This window comes from Notechis scutatus, chromosome 3 (genome assembly GCF_049901735.1).
Source record: "Notechis scutatus isolate UNSWTSFEM ecotype Mainland chromosome 3, rNotScu1.2, whole genome shotgun sequence".
NCBI lineage: Eukaryota > Metazoa > Chordata > Lepidosauria > Squamata > Elapidae > Notechis > Notechis scutatus.
This window is the reverse complement of record NC_142011.1, coordinates 182,544,181-182,568,712: the sequence shown is the minus strand read 5'-3', so window position 1 is coordinate 182,568,712 and position 24,532 is coordinate 182,544,181. Positions and strand designations below refer to the sequence as shown.

Here is a 24,532-nt window from a genome sequence, read left to right as displayed (position 1 = left end):
GATTGAATTCGCCATAGAGCTATGAAAAATTGGGTAACCTTGGACCACTCACCGCCTTTCAGCCAATGCAGCATTACAGGATGGTTGTGAGCATAAAACACAGTTCATAGAAGAGTGGTGCACACTACCCTGAGTCCCTTTGAGGAAACCTAGATTATAAATACAATAAATCAATTTGCCTGTGCATTCATTTTTTTACTTCATATCTTCTGGGGCATGACACCCAGCTCAAAAAGAGCATTGTCTAGCATTCAACTGAGTCCTGTCCAGAGAGAGACAAGAGAGAAAGATAGATGCTTATGAAGTGAATGTTAACTTAAGGGGAGAAAAAAAAATGGAGATCTGGAAACCGCTTACAGCTTTGCTTTCCTTAGCAGGTGTGTGCGTGTATGTATGTGTGTGTGTATATCAAAGTTGGTCTTTCTACTTCCAGAAGGAATTGCCCCTCTCAGTCATAGGCCAATGCCTTTCTCTCCCCCTCTGTTTATTTTTCCTGCCTCCATCTGGATCAGGCTGATATTGTAATCACCCTGATGCACATTGCCTCTCTCTCTCTCTCCCCCTACTCTCCCCCCTTTTCTCTCACACACAATGTGCCATCCTGACAAGGCTTTTACTTCAGATAAGCTGCAATGTGTGTTTAATGAATACAAAGCCCTCGCTGCGCTGCTGTCTCGGTTCCTGCCCATGTGCTCCTCAGCCAGAAGGTAATCTCCAAGCACAGGGAGGGGAGGGAGAGAAAGGAGGGGGGGAGTACCACCAGTTCTGTCTGTTCTGCAATAGCCCTCTCCGTGTTTTTTTTTTTATTTTCTAAATGATGTTAAAATTGATAACAGGCTCCAAGTGAAGATGTAACCTCTTATCTTGCCTCTCCTCTTAGCTGGTGGAGAATTTACATTTAAAGATTAGCCTGGAGTGAGACAAGAAAAGGGATCTATCTACCTGTATTTGTTGGGGAGAGGTGTGATATAGACCTGTCCCTCCCCCCTCATTTATTCAACTGGACTTGCAAGTTGGGATTATTTTCCCCACCTTTCCTCACTCCACTCTGTTTATGTTTAATTGTTCAACCTGATTGGATTTAGTTTTTCTTTTTAAAGAACAAGATAAAGAAACCGTGGCTTTTGGGTGGGTGGGGGAAAAAGGTACATTGACGAGCTTTTACAGGCTGATGTGGGAATTAAAAACGAACCTCATAAAAGTATAGTTCATTCTTTTATCAAATGACAATGGGGAAAATAAGCTGGTTTTTGTGCAAGATTTGGCCGGAGGGTGGGAGGATTCTGATGATTTTGGGATTGATGATTTTTTTGAAGATATTGAGAAGATTTATAACTGCTCACCTCTTCTCATCCATCTTTACTAAAGTTCTTCCATTCATGTTCTGTATGACAGGTTCAGGATGAATAAGTGCATTGAATAAGAAGTACCAAGCAGACTAATATTTAGACAGATCAATGAGGTTTACTCTTTTGTAATAGTTAAAACAGTTTTTAACTATTGTGTCTTTGTAGTAGGATGTCTGATTTGGATTTTATACTTGGATGTGCGAACACTTTCTGTCAAAAGAGTGATACTACAGTTTAAAGAAAGAAAATCCTTGTTTAATGTTAGAATCTTTGGTTTTAGATGACATGGCACACATTTTCTTACATAAGATTTTTTTTAATGATATTGTGCTCAGTAGTCTTCAAAACTAAAAAAAGAGAAATAATATAGCAGAAAATATTGTCAATTTGTAATAAATATTTTTAAAACTTTCTACTACTGTAAACATTTAAACTAAAAATGAAGTGAAACTACAAATCAGCTCAAAGAATTGTTGTTTGTAAACAAGCTCCTTAGAAACCAAATATGTCTTAACTCGGAAGGGATTAACCTTTTTGCTACAGTGCTTGGTCGGGTGTATGCATAGCTAGTTAAAGAAACATGATCCAATAGCTGCAAGCCTAATTAAAATCTGTTTAAAGCTGAAAGAGGTGGGAAGTCATGGATCCATGTTGACAACAGAAGATCAATGGGATGAGACAATAGAGCCCCATTACTTTACTTGCATTGACTGAATATATTGACATTTCAGGTTTACAAGTGCCTCAGTAAGCAAGCATGATGGAACACAAGTTCACAAACCAGAAGGCAGGAGTGCCACATATATTATTGTATTGTTGTGTCTGTCTTCAGGTCTCCTAATCATTGAAGCAGAATAGCAATGGATAATTGCAGAAGACATGGGGAGGCTGAAATCTCTCTGTTACATAAACCAAATTTTAGGAACTTCTTTAATTGACCCAAGAATATATAGTATTTCTGGGCTTCCATTTTCGCATGTTATGTCAGGGATTACCATTTTTCTGCGAGAATTGGTTGGCAAATGTGTCAAAACCTATTGTTCATTTGGAGTCCACAGTTGCACTGGATTCATAGATTGTACAGTATGATAAAGGAATGGTATAATTTAAATACCATATCTTTCTTTGAGTCCATGTCAGAGAGACAATTTCTGATATAATTGTTGGATCCATTTCTGATATAATTGTTGTGATTTTTTTTTTTTGTGGCATCTTGGATCATCAAGTCCACTGCCTTTTGAAGACAAGTTTGATATGAAATAATAAAATGTTTATTATCTCAAATTCTTTGAGATACTATAAAATGGAACCAGTAGTACAATAAAACTCATCAGGTCTAGGCAAGCATGGAAATGAAAATTAATTTAAAGCAGACAAAGAACTAGTATGACAAGAATCACCAGTGATTTAACTCCTTGTTTAAAATGTCAATGAAAATATAGGATGAATTCAAATAGTACTATAATAATACAACAGTTGTGGCCATGAAGTGAACTCTTGATGTTTCTCTGAAATAATGTAGAGAAAATGAATCCTTCATAACATTTTCATGAAAATTTTAGGTTTCTGTTTGATCAGCAGGTGCTACTGAGATGAAAGCCACGTGTAAATTTTCAGAAGGCCATAAGTGTCAATTTAGAAAAGGAAAGTGATAAGAGAAAATGCAATCAGTTTTCCTGTTTTCAATTTGTGCAGGATTTGAAGAGCTGTTTTGTTAAACTGCTACATCTGTTCCAATATGAATATTGAACTACTTCCACTAAAAATAACACCCTATAATTTGCAAGCCACTGCAATCTTTTGTTAATGTGCGTGGGTTATTTGGAGGAAAAATTGGTTCTGAAAAACTGATTCTAGCTTAATGTGCACTTTTGCTTCTTAGCAATTTTATGAGGAGCAGAAAAATAGTATTATGAAGCTAGGAATTTATTATGATGATGAGAAATAAATGTGTTTTCTTAAGTAAACATTTGTACGTTGTGTAGCACTTGTTAATTTGGGGGGGAAAGTCACTTTGAAACCAGCCTTACAATATTTTTTTTCATTATTTTAACATGACATTTATCCATTCCTACTATTCTCCCATTCTGCACAATAATACAGTGCCTATTCTTAGAACAGCAAATCAAAATTTTAAGGTAATCAAGGGTATTTTAGTTAATAGGTCTTTTAACTAAAATAACTTTTTCCATATTTAAATAAAATGGCTAAATTATGCTTGAGTGTATTCATTAAAAAGCCTCTTCAGTCATGTTAATCAAGTTTTATGGAATGCACAGGATACAAATTTTAAAAGCATGTGTGTAATAAAAAGTATAGATAGGCAAGCTAAGCATTTGTTTAATAAATGGTTTTTAAAAAAAACCAATGAAGGAAAAAATGACAAGTGATATTCAAAATGAGGTAAATTACTATGAAAAAAGAGGTTAGTATGACAAAGGATTTTTGTACAGTAATTACAATAGGTACCCAAGTTTTAAATACATTTTTTCTTCAGATTTTTGGTGCTATTATAAATACAATCATTGGCCTACTGAAAATAATATAACACCAGAAGCTTAGCTGAACGAGTAACTAGGTGAATTACCTCAGTGGAATAATCCACAAGTGAAAAGAAAATCTCTGAAGAACCTTTATTTGTCTCAGGTTCTGCTCAGTAATCTGTGTGGACTGTTACACAATGAAACAGAACATCTGAAAGAAAAGCCTATGTTACAAAGCAGTTCTTGTAGTAATTGCCATTATAGACGAGACTCCATCTAGTGGATAAATTTGTTCTTCCAGTAGCAACAATAAAACTGGACTATTGCTATTTTAAATTATTGGTTAGCATCTGTTAGCATTGGTCATTCTCCATCATATTTTAAAACAGGAGTGTGTTAACCACCATCTGAGAAAGTAGTTTCACAGCCCACCTCAGTTACATAGGAACCTGTAGTTACCTCGATGGCTATAGGGCGCTTCAATATCTGCCTGGCTGGATATTAATATGCAATTTGCATAAGTACCAGTCATTACCACCAACCAGTTTCCCTTTGTGATTCACTTTAACTGAAGAGCTATAGGCTACATTGCTTGCCTGACTGATGATGACCGCACAGTCACCTCCCTAGGTGGTAGTTCAAATGTCATGTTTCAATTCGCTGGGTCAAACGACTTTCCACAATGGACTGTCTGGCTGATGTTCTGTTTTCAGTGTAACATTTCCTGATTGGTCTTAGAGCAGCAGGATGCAAACTACTCTTTCATCATTTTATCACAACATGTTGTGTTAATACATATAACAAGGTGGCATCAAGATGTTCATGTTTTTTACATGCCAATAAATCCTCAATAAAAAAACCTTACGTCATCTATATCTCCTTTAATACCTTAGCTAAGTATTTGTTTTCCCCTAAAACAATAATAACAAATGTTATTTGTTGTTCTCCATGATGAAAGGGTTGCATCCAAGAGTGGTATGTTATGATATAAATAGAAAGCATGGATGATACATTTAAAATAAAGTTAAAAATGTAAAGTAGCATAGTAAAAATCTTTGCTTTAGGGCCTGAGAAAATGCAATTTAATGAACTGATTAAAAGCATCTCCTTAGATGGCCCTTAACCAAAGACTGTACTGGCTATTGAATGACAACATTCCAAAGAATTAAGATGCTAGAATTGCTGTATGGAAGAATGGAAAGCAAGAGACAGAAATATTTGTTCCAATATAATTTTTCTCTGATATTGAAATAGAGAAGCATGCAAAAATACTTCTGCAAAGGAAATTTGGGAAGAATGCTACAGTAGATTAAGAAAGCATGCTTAAAAGGACTTCCAGGTAGAATTGTTTGTTAAAGCGATTAAGTCTCTCGGCTGCCAGAAATTTGATAGTATTGCCAGACATTTATGAACAATGGTGCCAGATTGTGGGTTTGTTCTTTAAACATAAATTAGTGCTGTTGCTGGGAGGGGGGGGGAGTGTGACAGTATTATAAAAAAACTTAAAAGATGAATATGCCATCAGATTAAAAAGAATAATAGAATTAGGATTCTAGTTCTGGATTGTGGAGTTGTGTTCTTTGAGGGAAGACTAATTTATGACTGAAAAGATTCTTAACTTTATCATATTTTACCTATCATTTCAACCTGACTTTATCAGGTTTTTATGTATACTGTAGAAAGCTGACTTAAAGTGACACACGTATTTATCAGATATACACACTTCAAGGCCAATCTATTTTTCTATATTTCCCTCTTCCACAAACCTTAAATTTATTGCATTTATTAAAATTGACTGGGAAACAATAGTTGTACAATGAGTAGAGGACACTAATCCCATACCCAATAATTTAGGCACAAATGGGCTTATTATAGATAGAACATGTGTGCAATGGCATAGTTAGTAGATTGATCCATGAGCTAAACAGTGCAGCATTACCGACAGCAGTAGCATTTAGGGCTGAACAAGTCTATTTCTATGGTTGAATTTTTCATTCAAGTTGTGATTTTTAGTATAAAAAGGCATGTGAAAATATGTACAATCTTCATATGAAGCTCACTTATGCATTTTTGTGCTGTTTAGTCTGGCATATATTTTTGATTGGGCACTCCATCACAAAATATGAAAATCTTAGAATATGTTTGTTCAGATTTGCATATTAGTTTGGAGAAGCATGAATGAGTATGGTTTGTATGAACATGAATCCAAATAATTTCATCCTCATTCCTAATATTGTATTTTCCTCAATATATGTATTTCAAAGCTATTGTTAACAGATTGCCATTGTCTTAATTTTGTTTTCTTTGTTTGAAAATCTAACATGGATTTTAAAGCATTATTCAAGATAGCAAAATTGGCATTGGAATTCTGTATTACCTTACTGTAAACAATATTTCTAAAGTTTTATTCTCCAATATATCTTCCTAATTATAAGGGAAAGCAGGTATTGCATACACATTGGCAGATGTTAGTTGTCAAGTTTCACACTTGCATTTATGAGCCAAGGTTCAGTAACTTTGCTTCCCCTTGGGACAATTGATGCTGCTCTTTGGGTTTTGAGGTGTTTCTATTCCATAATAAACACAATTTGGGCGTATTGCACTAGTAGCATGTGCAAGAGTTTTAAACAAACATAAAGGAAGAATATTCATTTAAAACCATTATCATTTTACAGGGTGGTCCAGGTTAAATGAGATTTAAATAGGAAACCTTGGGGAGTTTATGATCTTGAAGGCCCATTACTAAGGAGAATAAATAAGATTAGTTAGATAGTCTGGCTTGGTATAAACTGGTTTCCTATATAGTGGCTGTTTTCAAGTGATGATCATTGAGGTGAGAATGAAGTGTTAAAACAGGTTTGTCATTCTTAGAGGTTAGGTTTTATCTATACCCCTCCTTCTATTCTTATAAACATTATTTATGTGTATTCCCTTGGAAATTTTGAAGTTGAGAGCCTTGTGGAATGAGAAAAAGAAGAGCAACACAATGAAAATATTTATTGTTATCTCGCCTTTAATATTTTCATAAATAATTCAATGCAGCAAAAAATACCTAACACTGCTTGTTCCTTCTTGGACTAGTATTTGGGATAATAATAATAATAATGTTACTAATGATAATGATGGTGAAAGGTAGTCGCAGTGATGTTTAAGGATTCTGTTTGTAAGTTAGTCACTGGGAGATGGGTCAGTGACATGGACAAATATTGTAAGAGAAATCCTTATTCATCCATGCGACTAGTGTACTTGTAGCATATGAAGTGCGGAGACTAAAAGTTTAGGCAACTCATGCCACTTTTGCATTGATAAACATTCTTTTCTAAATTTTGTGTGTGTGAGAGGGAGGGAGAGAGAGAAAGAGAGATCAGCTGCAGTAGTGGTAGCAATAGGCAAATAATGTTTGCAGCTGGGCAATTACAGAAGTCCCTAAGATGCGCAACTGTCAACCATGAACACAGATGCCTTCAAAGTTATGTTTTTCTTCTGTGTGGAAGTCATTGGCATGGAACAGATGCCTTCATTCTGAAGAAACCGGACACTGGATGTAATTGATTCTGTCTTCTCTTTGTTCTCTAGGGATGGTCCCTCATTTATGATATTAGATAAGGGAGATAGAATAAAAAAAGAGAAAGAAATATTTGTAGAGAGTTTTCATAGTGTGATATGAATTATATCACACTATAAAATTCTGGTCTATTTACAATGTATTTTCCCTTTTATATTTAAAGATGGATCACTTACCGGATTTCTGTTCATTGTGTAAGGATATTTTTTTAAAAAAATAGAGTTTCTTCTTGCTAAGTATTAAATCAATCAGGTTGGAACATGATGATTTATTAACCACCTGACTGATTAGAATGTAATCAGCAAGTAATGGGCAATGTTATATATGTAAGTAAATACAAAATGATTACATGCAAAAAACCTCCATCTCTTAAAAAATGGCAGACTTAGCTGGGAGACATTGTTTTCTTTGTGTTACACTGATTTTGCTAACCATCCATCCATCCATCCATTACAGTGAACAAAATGGGCCTTCTTTAATGAAAAATAATTAATCAATTAATTGTAATAACTACAATATATTGAATTGAACTACATATATTAAATTGGATTGAGATTTATAGCATCGTTAACCTGACCTTTGGTTAGCCACATATTTCAGTGAGATAAAACTAAATTACTCAAATAACTAAGGGTGTACCTAGTATTTTTTCTGTTTGCTTTGCTTTTTGGAAACCCATTTTCATCTTTAATACAGAAATTGAGGCTTTTCCTCATAAGTAGTTTTATTTTATTTGTTCAACTCATTTGGGAATTCAGTTTGGGAAAATACTAAAGATAGACTCTTGTCTTCTGTACTGATTCTGTAACTAACTTTGGATACTGGCCATTGAAAAACAGCCTCTTTGAATGAACTTGAAAATATATATATATTGCAGAGTCTCCAAGCTGTTGAATGATTTAGTGCATTTTGCAGTAGCTCTTCTTTGTTAGCTTGGCTTTTTCTCTGCACTTATAAATATTAATTCATACCTAGAGGCAAGAAATATTCTTTTTTTCCCTTTTAGAATTATTCCTAAACTATTTGAAATGTTATAATCCCCTTATGTTGTTATATTTAGTTTTTTATAAGTTTTGTTGTTTAAATTACCACTTGTAGTGGTTGAGTGAAGTTGGCTGTCCTCCAAACCAGATGATCAACAAAAAATGTGTTTATGTTCTAATTGCTGAATCACTGTTCATAGTAAATTTACCAATACCTCAGGTGTTCCTGACTGGAAGTGTTCAAAGTTTCAAATCTCTTTTATTTTCCAGTCTGGAATACAATATCAAAATCTTAAGGTGCTAGTGTAATCTGCATTACTAACACAATATGTTCTGATCACTGTCTATTAATAATTACAGAACTGTGTTTTCTATTATACCACAGTACAGTACAGCAGGTCATAAGAAAGATGTAACTTGAAACTTAATGCAATAATTACAGTGGAAGGAGGGCTAAGAAAGATACAATTAACTAAGTGGGGATTACTTCTGAGGACTATGTGCTAAACAGGTAGAATGACAAACTAGGACTGAACATCCTAGACCTAGATTTTCCCCCCGGCTATGAAGCTAACTGTGTGACCTTGGTCCAATTAAATCTTTCACTAAAGGCTATTCACATGGTTGTTGTGGAAATAAAATGAAATAGAGGAAGAACCATATATGCTGCCTTGGATTTTTCTAAAGAAAGAGGGAATAGACATTTATTTCATAAATAGAAAAATAAACAAGAGCCAAAGTCTTCTCTTCCTTTCCTCCCATGAGACAGATCTCATTGAATGTCAGATTATCTATTTCTCCTTGTTAAATACAAATTCTTCATATTATGGTTCATTCTCTTTACCTGATCTATTACATTCCCAAATGAGTAAGGGGGAAAAAGCCCGAGGGTACAGATATGTAGTTAAAATGAAGTTGGTACATCCCTTAGTTTTTTTCGAGGTTCCATAAATTTGGGCTGACTTTGTGCTATTCTCGTTCCAGATTGCTGGTAATCAGAATTAAATATTTCTTGTTGTTTGTTAATTTCTTAGTTTCTTTACTGAACATAGATGGCTTTCATTCATTCATATGGTGGGAAATAAATTGTTGCAGTTAGTTTTTGGGGGAAAAAACAGTGTAGACATTCTAATATAGGCCTTGTGTTGCAGATTTTACCACATTTTTACTTTAACTGCCCATCATGAAAGCACTTGTTAAAGTTTTGCAATCCTCTGCAGTTTCTTGAAATTTGGGGTGCTGTGGATCTCCAGACTACAGCCCATAGCTTCAGAGTGGACTTTAGATTTGGAATTTCTGTTTTGGAAAATCACATTGAATATAGTTTTTGTTATGTATGTGAATAAGAAAGTTCAAGGGGGATTCTTTTTGCCAAAGCTCCTGAAGTTGACATGCTAAAAAGGTACACAATAACCTACCGAAACAATAAAAATATGAAACAATCTCTAATGGGGGAAAGATCTGGACAACTTTTCTTGACAAAAAATTAAAAATGCATTAAAATAAGAGCACAAATGTACATTTATCTCAACTAGGAATGCCCAACTAGGAATATTCTTACTGTTCCTAACAAGTTTTCAGTACATGGGGTTATGAACATTTGCTTCTAATAATGTTTGCTCAGAAATATTAACAGTTGAGTATCAGTTGGTGCATGCTTGCTGGCATTTTACAGATATGTACCTGTACTATCTATATGTAAATGCAATTTAAAAACAGAAAAAGAATAAAATTGAATGTGCATACAGTACGTATTATGTACAGATCAATCAGATAATTTTACTTCTATTTATATTATTGGATTGTTTCTCCTTTGCTTTGGATAGTAGATTGTGTCAATATCTGTCCTAATCCAGCTCTAGTTATATAATGTTAAATATGGTTAGCTGCATTAGTATTGAAGGGGATGAACATCCCTTAAGTAATGTTGTACAAGCGGATATTGATAGTCATTTGTACATTCTAATGAATATATAATTTATTGTCCTAGCACTCTGCATATGTCACATGATCAGGAGATTCATGCTTCCCTCCACATCTACTTGACAGAAAGCAGTAACTATACAGTCCAGTAGCCAAGTATAAAAACAAAATCCTTAAAGTTAATGTATTATACATATAATAAATAAATGTTTCATCACGATTTGAATCAATATTGTCTTGTTTAACTGAACTGTACAAGTAGTCATCGTTTAGGGATCACAACTCAGTCCTTAAGCAAAACTATTGCTAAAGTAAAACTGCTTACAGTTTTACTTCAATTTCCTTTTGCTTTGCAACTGAAAATTGTAAATGTGAGGTGTTATTGGTAAAATTGTAAATGTGAGAAATTACTTTTTTATCACCATCCTAACAGTCACTAAACAAGGACTATTTGTAGTTAAGAGAAACCAGCTTCCAGGATTCAAGTAAAAAAATAAGCTGTAGATGATTAAAGTAAAACCCTGAAATTTCCTAATAGCTATTCCAGAAAAGGGGATAAAATTAATATTTATAAACAGGACAGTTTATTGAACTCTGAGATCAGAATACAAATAAAATGTACATATTCCTGGGACAAAGGTTTGTTGCAATATTCAACAATTGTATTTATTGTATTTATTTATTCAGTAATACTCTTCATCTGATAATGTTGGAATAACAACACTGACAAATTAGTAAGTATCAACAGTCCTACTAGTATAATTTGGTCCCTCTGTCAGGTTAAAAAAAGGGGGATATGAAATTTTAGCTAATTATTTTCCAGCAGTTTTGGCTCAAGAGCAATCTGTTTGGTGTCTGATGCATTTCTCATGTGATTTGCTGTTGCTGAACAAATTGCGTTCTCTTTTCCAATGGTAATATAATCCTGTGTATGCTTAGGTGATGAAGGGATTCCTGACAGTAAGCAATGCAGGAATTGGTAACTGCATTGGATTTTCTTTTACATTGATTTCAATATGTGTAAGTCTTTACATCCTATTAAATACTCTGAAAGATAAACTGATGTAAGAATGATTGGGTAGGCCCAGCAAGCCCCTCTTAAAACCTTAGCTTGGCTGAATATCTTACAAGGGAGTGGAGGGAATAAGATAAAAGTGTTCTTACTCTAAGGTTAACTGATTTCAAATAGAAGGTACTCCCTACTTATTGCATTCTGTGAAAAATAAATACATTTCACATATGGTTAAGATTGATCAAAAAATATTCTGTATGCCAGTGATTACATTCCCATCTGTGATTAAGGGTTTCTGTCTGCATCTGGTTTTCACATTATATTTCTGTAACAAGAATCTTTTATATGGCAGAGTTCATTCTCTGTATTTTCTATTAGCTGCAGCTTGAACTACTGCATGGATCACAGATTTACACATATGGCTTTAATTACTTCATACCATTGAGAAAAAGTAATATTTGTTTGAAAATGTATGTTTTCAGCATTTCCATGGTTATGTAATGTGATGAGCTTTTCGAATATTATTCTTAGGGAGAAATACAAATTGTTAAAGTTTAAAATCCTTTTGGCTGGATTTTAAATTAGTCCAGACATTTTAGTTTCAAGATTGCACATTAAGTAATAAAAATAGTATATTTCCTTCTTGCCTGTTTCATTTTTAGATGTAATAGAAAGAAAAATAGACTTTATATTTTAAAATTCTTATGATTTCAGCAGATTTCTGCTGCTACTATTGACTATCATTTAAAATGATATTTTAGTAGTACTTCAGAAGGCAGAGCTATTCATAAAAAGAATACTTAAGTTGCAATATATCCATTTACAGAGAGTAAAACCAGTTAAATTTAATGGAACTTACTCCAAGTAGACTTATACTGAGGGTACTTGATTGACACATGCCTCAATCTTACACAGATGTAAAAGATCAGTGCTATTGAACTGCCAATATGTTGTTATTCATGTAGATGTTTAGGATACTTTTCTTGATAAAAAGATAGGGTGCAAATTCAATAAATAATAAAATAATGGGCCTGAACTGTAGTTGTGCAATAGGAATATGTTTGTAGGTATATATAGTGAATCAAACGTCATGAGTTTAATACAGATAATCCTAGAGTTACAACTGAAATGGAGCCTGCTAATCAGGCTCTATTGTAACTCCTGAGCGTTGTAAATTTGATCATCTGTTTGACTGACCAGATTTTATGATATTTTTTGCAAGTGGTTGTAAACCGAACACCAGGGTTATATACAGAACTGGCCCACGGTTTTCTATGATCCGGTTTTGCCAAAAATCAAAAGTAAATGCAAGGTCATGTGACTGTAGGACTCTGCAAATGGCTGTCAATGTGGCTCGGTTGTCAATGGTTGTGACCATAGGAAGCCATCAACCTTGGAATTTGAAATCTGGGTTGTAAGTACCCCATATCCATTGTAACTTCCAACAATCTCTGACTGGCTGTAAGTTGAAGTTCACTTCTAATGCACCATTCTAGAAGTCCACATTTAATGCACAGCACCAAAGCTGCAGTGGTTAACATGCAGTACTGCAGGCAACTTCTGCTGATCACTGGCTGATTGCAGTTTGGCAGTTCGAATTTCACCAGAGTCAAGGTTGACTTAGCCTTCCATCCTTCCAAGATCGGTAAAATGAGGACCCAGATTGTTGAGGGAAATATGCTGACTCTGTAAAGTGCTCAGAGAGGGCTGTAAAGCACTGTGAAGCAGTATATAAGTCTATATACTATTGCTATTCTTTGCAAATTGCTGCTGTGTATCACTTAAACAATTTTAGTACTTTAATTTGCAATATCCTCTATATAATTCTTTTACTTTGTATTTTTTTTTAATTTTAGGTATTCAGGGAATGAAAAAGTGGGATAAATTTTGAATAAATAAGTAAATATAGGTACATAAACATTAAATGTTTTGTTTAGTAAAGTTGCAAAAATGTACAGAAATTATGTTCCTTTAAAACTGTCTGTTTTTAAATATTTGTAAATATCTGTAAGATTTATTTTGTAATTTGCATGAATCAGTATTGAATCAGTATAATTAACCATGTAGCCTTTATATTCTGCTTTGGACCTCAGAACACTATTTTGATAGTGATTTTGCATAATTTTTATAACACACCATCTGCTAAACCTTTTTCTTGCATTAAACAGATCTGTGGAACCTATTAGTCAGATGATAATTGTTGTATAAAATAAATTATCTGATTTAAAATAATTCTTGAAACACTCTATTAAGATATGCCAACGCATAAACATTATTCTTCTGAGCTTGCATGGTTTAAGGAGATGGGTTTGTAGCTGACAAATATTAGTTGGGTGAAACATGCTGTCTCTAAGTTTGATAAAATAAATTTTAAAATGGTATAACAATATAAAAGTTATTTTTTAATATAAAAGGTTATTTTTTATTAAAAACCTGGAAAATATCTCATTTGTGGCCTGATTTGTTTTTATAAATATTTAACTTCCATTAAAACTGTTAGAGATTTGCTTGCAAAGGAAGCATTGATTCATAATATAGCCCTGACATCTCAAATATGGTATCACAAAACTGTGCCTAGGCCAGAGTGTAATCTGTGCCAAATGATTTCTAAGAAAGTGAATGGATTGATTTTCACTTGCCAATATTTATTTTTACACACGCGCACATGTGTGTGCGTGTACACACACACACACACACAAGGACACGGACATGCTGGGGGCTTGCTTTCGGATTCCAGTTTTTTCACCTTTATCTAAGATACAATCTATCCCTCACTAAACTTGAAACAACAGAATCTGGTGCTGAATTGGATTTCTCTTTTTTTTTTTTCCTACCAATTTTTCAACAGGACACATTTTTTAAATCAACAGAATACAGAGAATACAGAGGAGAAGAGGAGGGGGCAAGGAAATCATGGCTCCTCAAACTCTTTCCTTCTCTCTTTCCTTCCTTCTCAATTTTTAATTTCTTTTTCTGGTATTACTCTTCTCTCCCCCCCCCCCCTCCGCTTCTTGTCCTCTTTGTTCTATAGAGCCAAGACCAAATTGCCTTTTCAAATGGCATTACATTGCAATTTTTTGAAACACATTTTTTTTCAAATGGCAGCACTACATTGCAATTTGATGGAATACAACTGGAAGTTCTCACAACTAGGAGTGGCTTGCTTTATACTCTCTGTGTGTAGAGGGCAAATTTTTGAATCATATTTGGCTCCTGGTGACTGCCTGGACAAGTTCATGCAGTTTTCTTGGCAGTATTTTCAGAAGGGGTTTGCCATTCCTTCCTTCTTAGGATGAGAATTTGGCTCAGGATCACCCATGGGCTTTGTGCTTATGGCAAGATAAGACATCCCCCCTCTCCTGATTTCTATCCTTTTGTTTCAACCACTAAACCAAACTGGCTGTCTGATAACATTACATAGGCAGACAGACAAACATTTTCTATAACATCGTGTTACCTTGATGTTTTGCAAAGCAAATACATATTGATAAATTACATTAGGAAAATGCAGAAATAAAGCAAATAAAACAGAGAATAGGTGCAGGTTTTACATTTCCATTCATCTAAAAAAAAAGTTTCTTCACGGTCTGGTTGAACCTTGGTGTGACTTCATTGGCAATCTGTGGAGGATTCATGGTAGCCCTATTCCCAATCTGAGTTTATTGTAATTGTCTCTGAGATAATTCACTTGAAGTATTTTGAACAAGCCTGTTGTATCTGCTTAGTTTAATATTATTTCCCCTTTTTGCTTAGTTGCCCTTGAAGAGTTACCCCCCCCCCCAGCTCTCTCTTGTTACTGCATTTTAATCATTAAGATGTTTTGTAGGTAATTCTATTTACTTCCGAATGTGTAAAGCTTTATACAGGGTTTTTAAATTAAACGAAAGGCTTGTAGTATTGAAAGAATATATAGAATCCTAGAAAGCTGCCTAAACTGGTCATCCTATCTTTACACTGTCCTTAATCACTGTCAGTGATCCACTAGAGTTTCTGGAAAGAATGTTTTTTTCTACCTGGAGATAATAGGGTTAGTAACCGATTCTATTGACAGAAAGTGACTGTTTATAACCCACTGTAGATTTCACTTTGTTAAGACAATATATGCATCATTTGACTAGTACTAGGGGTGTAATATCAAAAAAGAGAGCACTTTAAAACGGGCAGTTTTTAAAAAATGTAGGAACCCAGCTATTTGTTTTGTTATTGAACAAACTAAAAAAATAAAGCCCTAAAACAAAGTTAAAAAGCAAACAGAACAGAACAGAAAACAGAATAGAACAGCTTTATTTGGCCAAGTGTGATTAAACACAAAAGGAACTTGTCTCTGGTGCAGAAGCTCTTACAGAAACTTCAGGTGCAACTAAGGAAAGAGCATAATCTAAAAGACATCTTGCTAAGAGTCTCCACACAAGTGGAATGAGGATTATATTAAGAAATACTTAATCCCTTCGTATTTCCTTAACATTTGGAAAGAAAGGAAGAAGCTTCATGCAGATATCTTCTGAAAACAGATAATTCTGCTGTGTTGCTACATTGGTACTTGGGATTTATCAATAGTTTCAAATCTCATATTTTAGTTCTACAGATCCTGATTGCAAAGGTTGAGAACAAGCAGTTATCTAGTGGGCCGCCTCCTTTCTTGATGCTGCACAAATTGAAATTACTGGGCTATGGTATACTTTTTTTTAATCAAAGAGATATTAGTATGGCAGGTTGCTGGGCTGAAGAATATCTTTCTAACATGATTTATTGCATTGCACTTATTTTATTCCACTGAAATCAATAAAAAAACATCAGCCAAGTTTACTACTTTTTAGGTAGTTGGAAAACTAGATTTGGTTTAGATTTATAGTTTTGCAGGAGATGGTGTCAACAACAGAGTCCATGACATGAATCCTGTCCATGACAGATTTAGTTTCTGCTGTCTGCACAGTAATTAAAAAGGACCAGGTAATCACTGATAAGAAAATTTCATCTGTCTGGACTTTTGGAAGGCTGAATAGATAATTGAGCCTTATAGCCTGACCCAGGATGCAGCAGTTGCCTTGGTTTTTCTGTAAACAGTTGATTTCACTTAAATCTTGGAGGTCATCCAGACTAGTAATTCGAAGCGTAATCCAGCCATCACTGTGGCGATATAAAACATGTCTCATTAGTAATATATTGTTACAACAGTGGCTGGAATGAGGCCATAAATTATCAATCTGAAGGAGTTCATAGTTACAAGCTATATATAATTGACTTTATTACTCATTCAGCATTTTTTGCATTTTCCTAGAGACTTAAACATTTACAAATGCATTGGGTTCAGATTATAATACAATTGCAAAATATTGCCTTTAGGATTATGCTTTTTGTTCTTTGTAATTATTTTTTAAAAAGAATCTAGTATTAATATGTAAACAGAAGGCCTTTGTGCTTCAGACTGGCTGTGATATGTGCGTTTTTGTTTTTTTTCCCCTTTTGTTGTTGTCAATAGAAAAGATTGATCACTGGGCTGGTGAACGTAATAGCTGTCCCAGTCAGAAAAGGAGAGAGGAAATTAGCAGGAAGATTGGTGGAAAATGATATCTGTCAAAAGAAACACTTGGAGAGCACTGAGTTTAGTAATAGGTGACTGCCGGAAAAAAGGGAACTTTGAATTTTGCCAAGGTAAGGAACAGATTTGTAATTCAACATGCTGTTTTTGAGAAGAAAAATAATGATTTTTTTTGTCTTGTTTTTTAACTGAGTGTTTAAATCTCCTTGTTATCTTATATGTTTTCTTCTCCTTCTAAATTATTTGGTATCTAACATCATAAAGCTTTTGGATTGTTGATGGCAAACTTAAGAGAACTATAAAAGAAAATGGCCCATTTACTTTTATCTCAAATGAGTGAAATGCCCAATTGAGGGGAAGAAGACAGATATGTAATGAACATATACACTTTGCCCCTGACTGCAATTTCCTCCCCTCCAATTTTGGATTTAGACTTCAACAGTATCCATATACAATCAGACTTTCTCTCTGTGGCTTCTTTCTCTGGTTTGTTCCAGAATCCTAATTTCCAGGATTGCTAAAGAAAAATAAAGGCATAAACAGGGTTTTAACTGCACTTCCTTGTGGAAAGAGCCATCATGTATAGTCTGAGCAGTATATCTTAGCATTCTGCTGATTTGCTTTTAAGCCAAAGTATAGCTATGTGTGATATCCTGGTGCAATCAAAGTTTAAATCTGGAATGTTAGGTCCTTTCCCCAAGGGACAAAATAAAAAATGAGAGAATGCAGGAGAAAAGGTTGACCATGATTATTTAAGCTATTCTTAATTTTAAGAGCTTTGCAGTGGTGCAGTAGTTAGAATGCAGTATTGCAGACTAATTCTGCCAACTGCCAGCAGTTCAATTTTCATCTGTTCAAGATTGACTGGGCCTTCCATCCTTGCGAGGTCAGTAAAATTAGAACCTAGATTGTTAGGGGCAATATGCTGACTCTGTAAACCACTTAGAGAGGGATGTAAAGCACTGTAAAGAGATATATGTCTTATTGCTATTAATTTGAGGAAATCATTTAAGAAATAAAAAGGCTGAAAAGGGGATTAGGAACAATTGAAAAACAGTTTAAAAAGATGGTGTTACACATCTGTTCTTAGAGATAGTTCCAGTATATGGCACAGCAGTGAAGAAAGCATGAAGGCTTAAAGACTATTTTATGCTTAGTATATCAATATTAAATCCAATATGGGCCAACAAAATGAACAGGAATACTTTGAGTGGCAGGTGGCATATGTACGTGTGGGATGTTTGAGATGGCATATTTCCCTCCTTATCAAACATAGTTATTGTAGGTTTTCAATGTATATGAATGGCTCTTTAAAACTATATGTCTACCCATTTATTCACAAATAGATCCAGTTGCACTAAGGAATTGTAGACAAATTATTTTAAGGTAGCATCAACAACTGATTCCAAAGTTGGAATCATTTTATGATTTAGATATTTTTGACATTCTTGGAAATATACCTTTGAGTTATGATGAATGATTCTAAAGGAGTTGAAATGGCAACAATATTTTAAATGTATCATTTGATCTATATAGGTAGATAAAATAGAAGAGATATAAGATACATCCATTAAAAAATGCCAGTCTTGGATTTTGGAAGCAAAATTCAGATTTTTTTTTTCCTGCCTTTTAGGCTACAAAGACTCCCTTTGGCCACATCTCTGAAAAGGGGAAGGCACAAATCATTTATTTTCATGAAGTCCTACATAAAGTATATTTATTTCAATCAGACCACTTCTTACTAAATCTTCACCATCATTTCACTTTAGTTGACGAGCCTACAAATGTTTTTTATTTCTTTTCAAATGATATATGTGCGTATCTATGAACTTGCCGAATATATAAAATGTCTTGTGTCTCATTCCCTTAACCGGTGTTTGTCTGAAGTGTTGGGACTACAACTGCCAAAATTCCCAACAAGAATCTTCTCCAGCACTTATCGCTATCTTCTTTTCTCCATAAGCCTGATTCTTTGGGGAATATTGGCCTTCTGCCATCATTTGAAGCTCTATGTAAACTTTTTTTTTTGCTGGGGCACTTTAAATCCCATTTATTTCAAGGCAAAATGAAATACATCTTTATTTCTCTTTTAGTGAATCAATATGTTGGAAAATCAAGTGGTTTATCTGGATTATAGTAATAGATTTCAGAAAGTTTTGAATTGAAGGTCAAAAAAACTTTGATTTTCAAAATAAATTTTGGCCACCTTCAGATCATAGATATGACTAGAAGTCCCTGCAATCATGCCGCTAAAACTTGGTAGCAAACTGCTAGTTCCCATGGCACATTTTTCAGTTTTATTTCTCAAAGGTTAGTTCACAAAGATCCCACCATAGAAATAATAATTAGAAATAATTTAATGTTGTTGAGGGGTGTTTGCAGGGCTGCAGCAATGACCCCATGATAGACCAATCCTTTTTACCCACATAAAGCCTAGTGTTTAATTACAGAATTGAATGCACCATCTTGTATTTTCTACTCTGCCTTGCATGTGGCACAGCTGATTGTGGAAAGATTTGTATCTGACCATTTTTCTTTCTTTTTGTCACTGGGGAAGGAAGCTAGATGTATCCCCTTTCAATGGCTTTTAAGAGTTTTGTTTTGCTTCTGTTAATGATTTTTGTAGTTTATTTCTATTTTATTACAGTTTGTGGTTATATTTTTCTAAGCATACTTTAAGATTGGATAGTTTATACATCATGCTAGATGATAAATAAATTGCCTTGTATATTTCCTTCCATGATCTTGAAAAAAGTCCCAAATGTGCTTTTTTTTCCTCAAGAGGAACTGGACTTTCTGGGTTTTTTTCTTTGAAGACGTTTCACTTCTCATCCAAGAAGCTTCTTCAGCTTTGATAAAAGAAGAAGCAGCTTCTTGGATGAGAAGCTAAATGTCTTCAAAGAAAAAAACTAGAAAGTCCAGTTGCCTCTTGAGAAAAAAAAAAAGTACTTTTGTGACAGCCATGACCTGGATGACTGAGAATCTCCACAGACATGATCTTAAAGTCTTTTTTTTTTTACTTTTTTTTAAAACTTAAAAAAAAGTAGAAATATTTTTTTCCTATTCTCTGGACAATGTCAGAATTTTGCAAATTGGATTCCACAAAACACTAGGGTTCTGCTAAAGGTTGATGGTCTTCTAAGTTAAAAAAAAAGCAGCTCATTGGAACACAGCCAATTTTATATCACTAGAGCAGGGGTCCTCAAACTTGACAACTTTAAGACTTCTGGACTTCAACTCCCAGAATTCCTCAGCCAGCATAGCCAGAATTCTGGGAGTTGAAGTCCCCAAGTCTTAAAGTTGCCAAGTTTGGAGACCTCTGCACTAGAGTTTTTCCCTTGATCAGTGGTTCCAGAATATTTTTTTTTAAATAAGAAGTTACACGGTCTGAAAAAGTTTGAAAACCCATAGCCATACTTCCTTCAGCCCTCAAAGGCTAAAACACAATCCTTCCCCTCCCCATCTCTAGAATGCAAAATAAGTTGCTCTGTTTTTGCAAAATCTTTAGGTTGCTTGTCCCTATCTAAAAGCATCTACTCATTAGTAGGCACTTATGAGATGGGAAATTTGGCCACTGATCTTAAACTGAACTAAAAATTTTAAGACAAATTGAGAAGTAATGCTGCCTTTGAAATCATGTCAGGAAAGAACAATGCATACGGCAGCCTTCTTCCAAGGTTTAGCTTAATGGATGTATTTCCTTTACATTTTTAAAGAAGTTGCCCTTTCAGTGGTGTGATTAAGTATCAGATTTCATCTGCTTGCTAATGAAAAACAGAGATGAAACAAGCCTGAAATATCAGTATTACTTCCTCCAGAGACCTGTAAAACGGTCAAGTAAGGTGGCCCATAGACTGTTTTATTTCTTATTTGCTATTTAGACTTTCAGTGGTGAAATAAAATAATTATACTATTATAAACTACTTGTCCACTGCAGTTCTTGGAAGGGTTTCTATTCCTATCTTTTTTTCTTTAAAAATAATAAGATAGACATTGTGTTGAGGATAGGAGAGAGCCAGCTTCACATCCCTTCCTACTCAGCAATAGAGCTCTTGCATTCTCAGCCAAGCCACCTCACAGGGATATGGCAACAAAGAGTAAAACACACATGTATGCCTGGAAAAACACAAAATGTGGACGTAATAATAAGCAATTTGGAGAATAATGAGAATTAAAATCCCAATATAGGAATTTTATTTATTATATGTGTGTGCCAGTAAGTCAGTATTGACTCCTGGTGTCTGCCTGGACTAGTCCCTGCAGTTTTATTGGCAAGATTTTCAGAAGTGGTTTGGCATTGCGTGCTTCCTAGAAACTGAGAGAGAGAATGACTGACCCAAAGTCACCCAGATGGCTTCATGCTTAAAATGGGACTAGAATTCCCGGTCTCCCAGTTTCTGGTGCTTTAATCACTACACCAAACTGGCTCTTTATTATTGTATTATAATTTACCTGAGCTTGTTCAGAGAAATATCTTTATATCAACAATAATAGTTTTTATTTCTATTTCAAATTCAAAGTTTAATTTACTTCTTACATATCACCACAGAACAATACAGGGCTAGAAGTGTAATCTATTTTGCAGAATACTTCCAGTTGTAATTAACCATGTATTTTCATAAGCAAACCTACAACAAACTATGAAACCACCTTCTGGTTAGTTTCATTTAGGTATAGAACACACATACAGCATAAGATACAGCAATTTAAAAAATAATGGAAGTCAATATTTATGACTTAGTGTGGTGTGAATGTACCTTGTTGAGGTTTCAGAACTGCCTAGACCCCTAATAAAAGGTTCTTATTCTTTATATAAGCTGCATTTATTGATTATTTAATTTCTTACTTGTTTTAATTTGTTGATGCTTATATTTGTTTAAAATTGATTTATGTTTGTTTGAACTTTTGGAATAGATATCTAACAATATTTCAAGGTATTTTGGAAAACTAATACTCAAAAGTTTCTAAGAAATTCATTATACTCATGAATTACACATCTTCTCAGAGGTAAGAATAAAATTAGTCATTATATGTGATTGATTGGTCAACAGGAATTGACTAGCTTATTGCCAGAGTCTGATGTTGGGAGTTGCCCAAGAGAGATTGACCCAAAGTCACCCAATTGGCCTGTTTGTACCTAATCCACGACTATAATTTATAGCCCACTGGCTTCTAGCCTGGAATCTTAGCCACTAGACCAAACTAGCTGCCTTTACGTATAGGCAGAAATATTCTGATTTAGTACATAGAAATTACTGCTACTAATCATCCCATTCAACCATTTCTTTATGTTTAGTCATCCTTTAGTATTCTGAGGCCCATATTTTGTATGGTAATTTTACTTACAATTTTAAGTAATTACAGTTGTAATTATGTTGAGTAACCTCCCTTCACATATTTATTTTACAGAAATATGGAGAAATGAATGAGTTATGTCCTTGCTAGTGTCAGTTGGATGTTGTCCTAAATCTCTAAAATGTTAGTAATGAACAATAACAGGGATAAATAGATATCCCCCTTCATCTACACAATACAAAACAAAAGGATAGAGCAAACCTGATTCAAATTGTCAATGTGATTAGCAGGACAAATAAGTGTAGAAACAAAAATAAATGTAGAAAGAAAAATGCCCACATATTGTATCTGTGATTTTGTTTTAATTTTAAAATAACATTCTAGGAATCCAGATTATATAGTAAACCTTGTTTTGGAGTAACTGAAGTGAAATGTATGTTCTCTTGACCCCTTTTGTTGTATATTTGATTTATCTTGGACAGCTTGATTTTGTTGACAAGCTAAACCCAAGGCCTATTCAGTGACAAACCACAGTTTGTTGTTATCTCTAAACAAACTATAATATATGTTCCCTGGCTTGTGGTACATTCTTTCTTTGTTTTTGCAAGCATGGGGATTTAATGAAATACTAAAAATCATGGTGGTTGAAGCTAAATGCAGTTGTTTTGCAAAATAATTGGAGGGCACTAGTTATTCCCATATTACAGGAGTGTACATAAAATCGGCGATTCTCAGTACAACTGATTTCTGGCTCAAGCACAATTCATTTGTTTGTGTAAGTCAGATTGAAATGGAACAATTAAAGAGGTGACTATTCTGTTCAACTTCCGTTCTCTGACTATAAGAAAATGCTGGGCTAGTGGCCAAATTCAGAAGTACAAACAAAATAGAGTCAACACATTATATAAAACATATATTAAAAATAAGAAGAATTCAGCTGGAAAACAGTATTTGAAGAAAAAGGAAACATGAAACATTTTATTTTTTCGTTATTCTGCTGGACTGCTTTCTTCAGAATTTAAATAAAATTTTGTTAGATTCCATAATGTTTTTTAAAAATGGATCTTTTGTTATATGGGTTCACATGACCCTCATTGGGGTGTTCTTCCTAGTAGTAGTTATATAGTTGGTGTTAGTGGGACAATGGCTCTAGAGTGTAGGACAACCTCATGTTCTTAAAGGTTTTTGATTGCAAAACCTTACTTTTAACCATGCTGTTTGATACTCCTGAGAGTATGTACTCCTGAACCTGGAGTACACAAAACTTGAGTTTGGCAACTACCTGGATATCTCTAAGTAGTTTTCTTGGTAGCATTTGCAGAAGTGGCACTGCCTTTCTCCTAGGGTTGAGAGGGAGCCCAAAATCACCCAGCTGATTCCCTAAGACAGGACTAGAATTCAAAGTACTCTAGTTTCTAATATTAGTACCTTTAACCATTGCATTAAACTGGCTTTCTAATTGTATAATACGTTACTACAATAGCCTTATTCATTGCTGACTTGTCAAATTGCACAAATAAGCAATATAACATAAATAAGCTACAATTATTGGCTAAAGATTGTGAGCTTAATTAAGACTGATGTTTGGGGCGCAGTGATGGATGTTCCTTTCTGTTATATGGAGATGAGCAGTGTAGGGCTTATTGTTAAAATAAAAGGACGACATGGGACACGCATATTACCCATTATCTACATCAACCCTTTTCATTCTTTTCTGTCAACAACTTTTCTGATCAGTTGTCCTAGAGCAGAAGAAAAGACAATTGCCTAAAAAATAATCAGTGACCCTAGGGAAAATTAACATATGCTTTTGCTCCTTTTACTATTAATAATAGATTTAAAAGTAGTATAATGGTTGAATTAGGCTCAAGTATTCATGTAGCAACTTCTTAATTGCTTTAAGTATCCTGGTGGATTGTGATAGTTGTTAATTGCATATATAGCAACTCATGCAGAAAATACAGTTTCAAAATAAGTTTTAAAGACGCTGGTAGCTGAAACATGTTACATGTGGAACAAGGCTTTTGAGCTGCGGTGGTGCAGTGGTTAGAGTGCAGTACTGCAGGCTATTTCTGCCGGCTGCCTGCAGTTTGGCAGTTCGAATCTCACCAGGCTCAAGGTTGACTCAGCTTTCCATCCTTCCGAGGTCGGTAAAATGAGGACCCAGGTTGTTGGGGAAAATATGCTGACTCTGTAAACTGCTTCAAGAGGGCTGTAAAAGCACTGTAAAGCAGTATATAAATCTAAGTGCTATTGCTATTACATTTACCTGATTCCCTATCTGTGAGCTAATAACTTGGTTCATAAAAATATATAACAACAAGCATATTAAAATGGATTAGAATCACAGTAGGACAATAAATGTATAACAAAACCCACGAGG

General features: G+C 34.4%; 1 protein-coding gene across 6 annotated transcripts in view; it reads left to right on the top strand.

The window, feature by feature from the left end:
* Window positions 1–24,532, top strand: part of RUNX1T1 (RUNX1 partner transcriptional co-repressor 1) — a 148,297-nt gene that overhangs the window by 8,682 nt on the left and 115,083 nt on the right. For 2 of the 6 annotated variants that reach the window (XM_026690946.2, XM_026690960.2), the window contains exon 2: window positions 16,795–16,967. The exons of the other annotated variants lie outside the window; for them this stretch is intronic. In XM_026690946.2, the coding sequence (XP_026546731.1) occupies window positions 16,880–16,967 (88 nt within the window). In that variant the 5' untranslated portion in view covers window positions 16,795–16,879. The remainder of the gene's footprint in view (window positions 1–16,794; window positions 16,968–24,532) is intronic. 6 annotated transcript variants of the gene reach the window in all.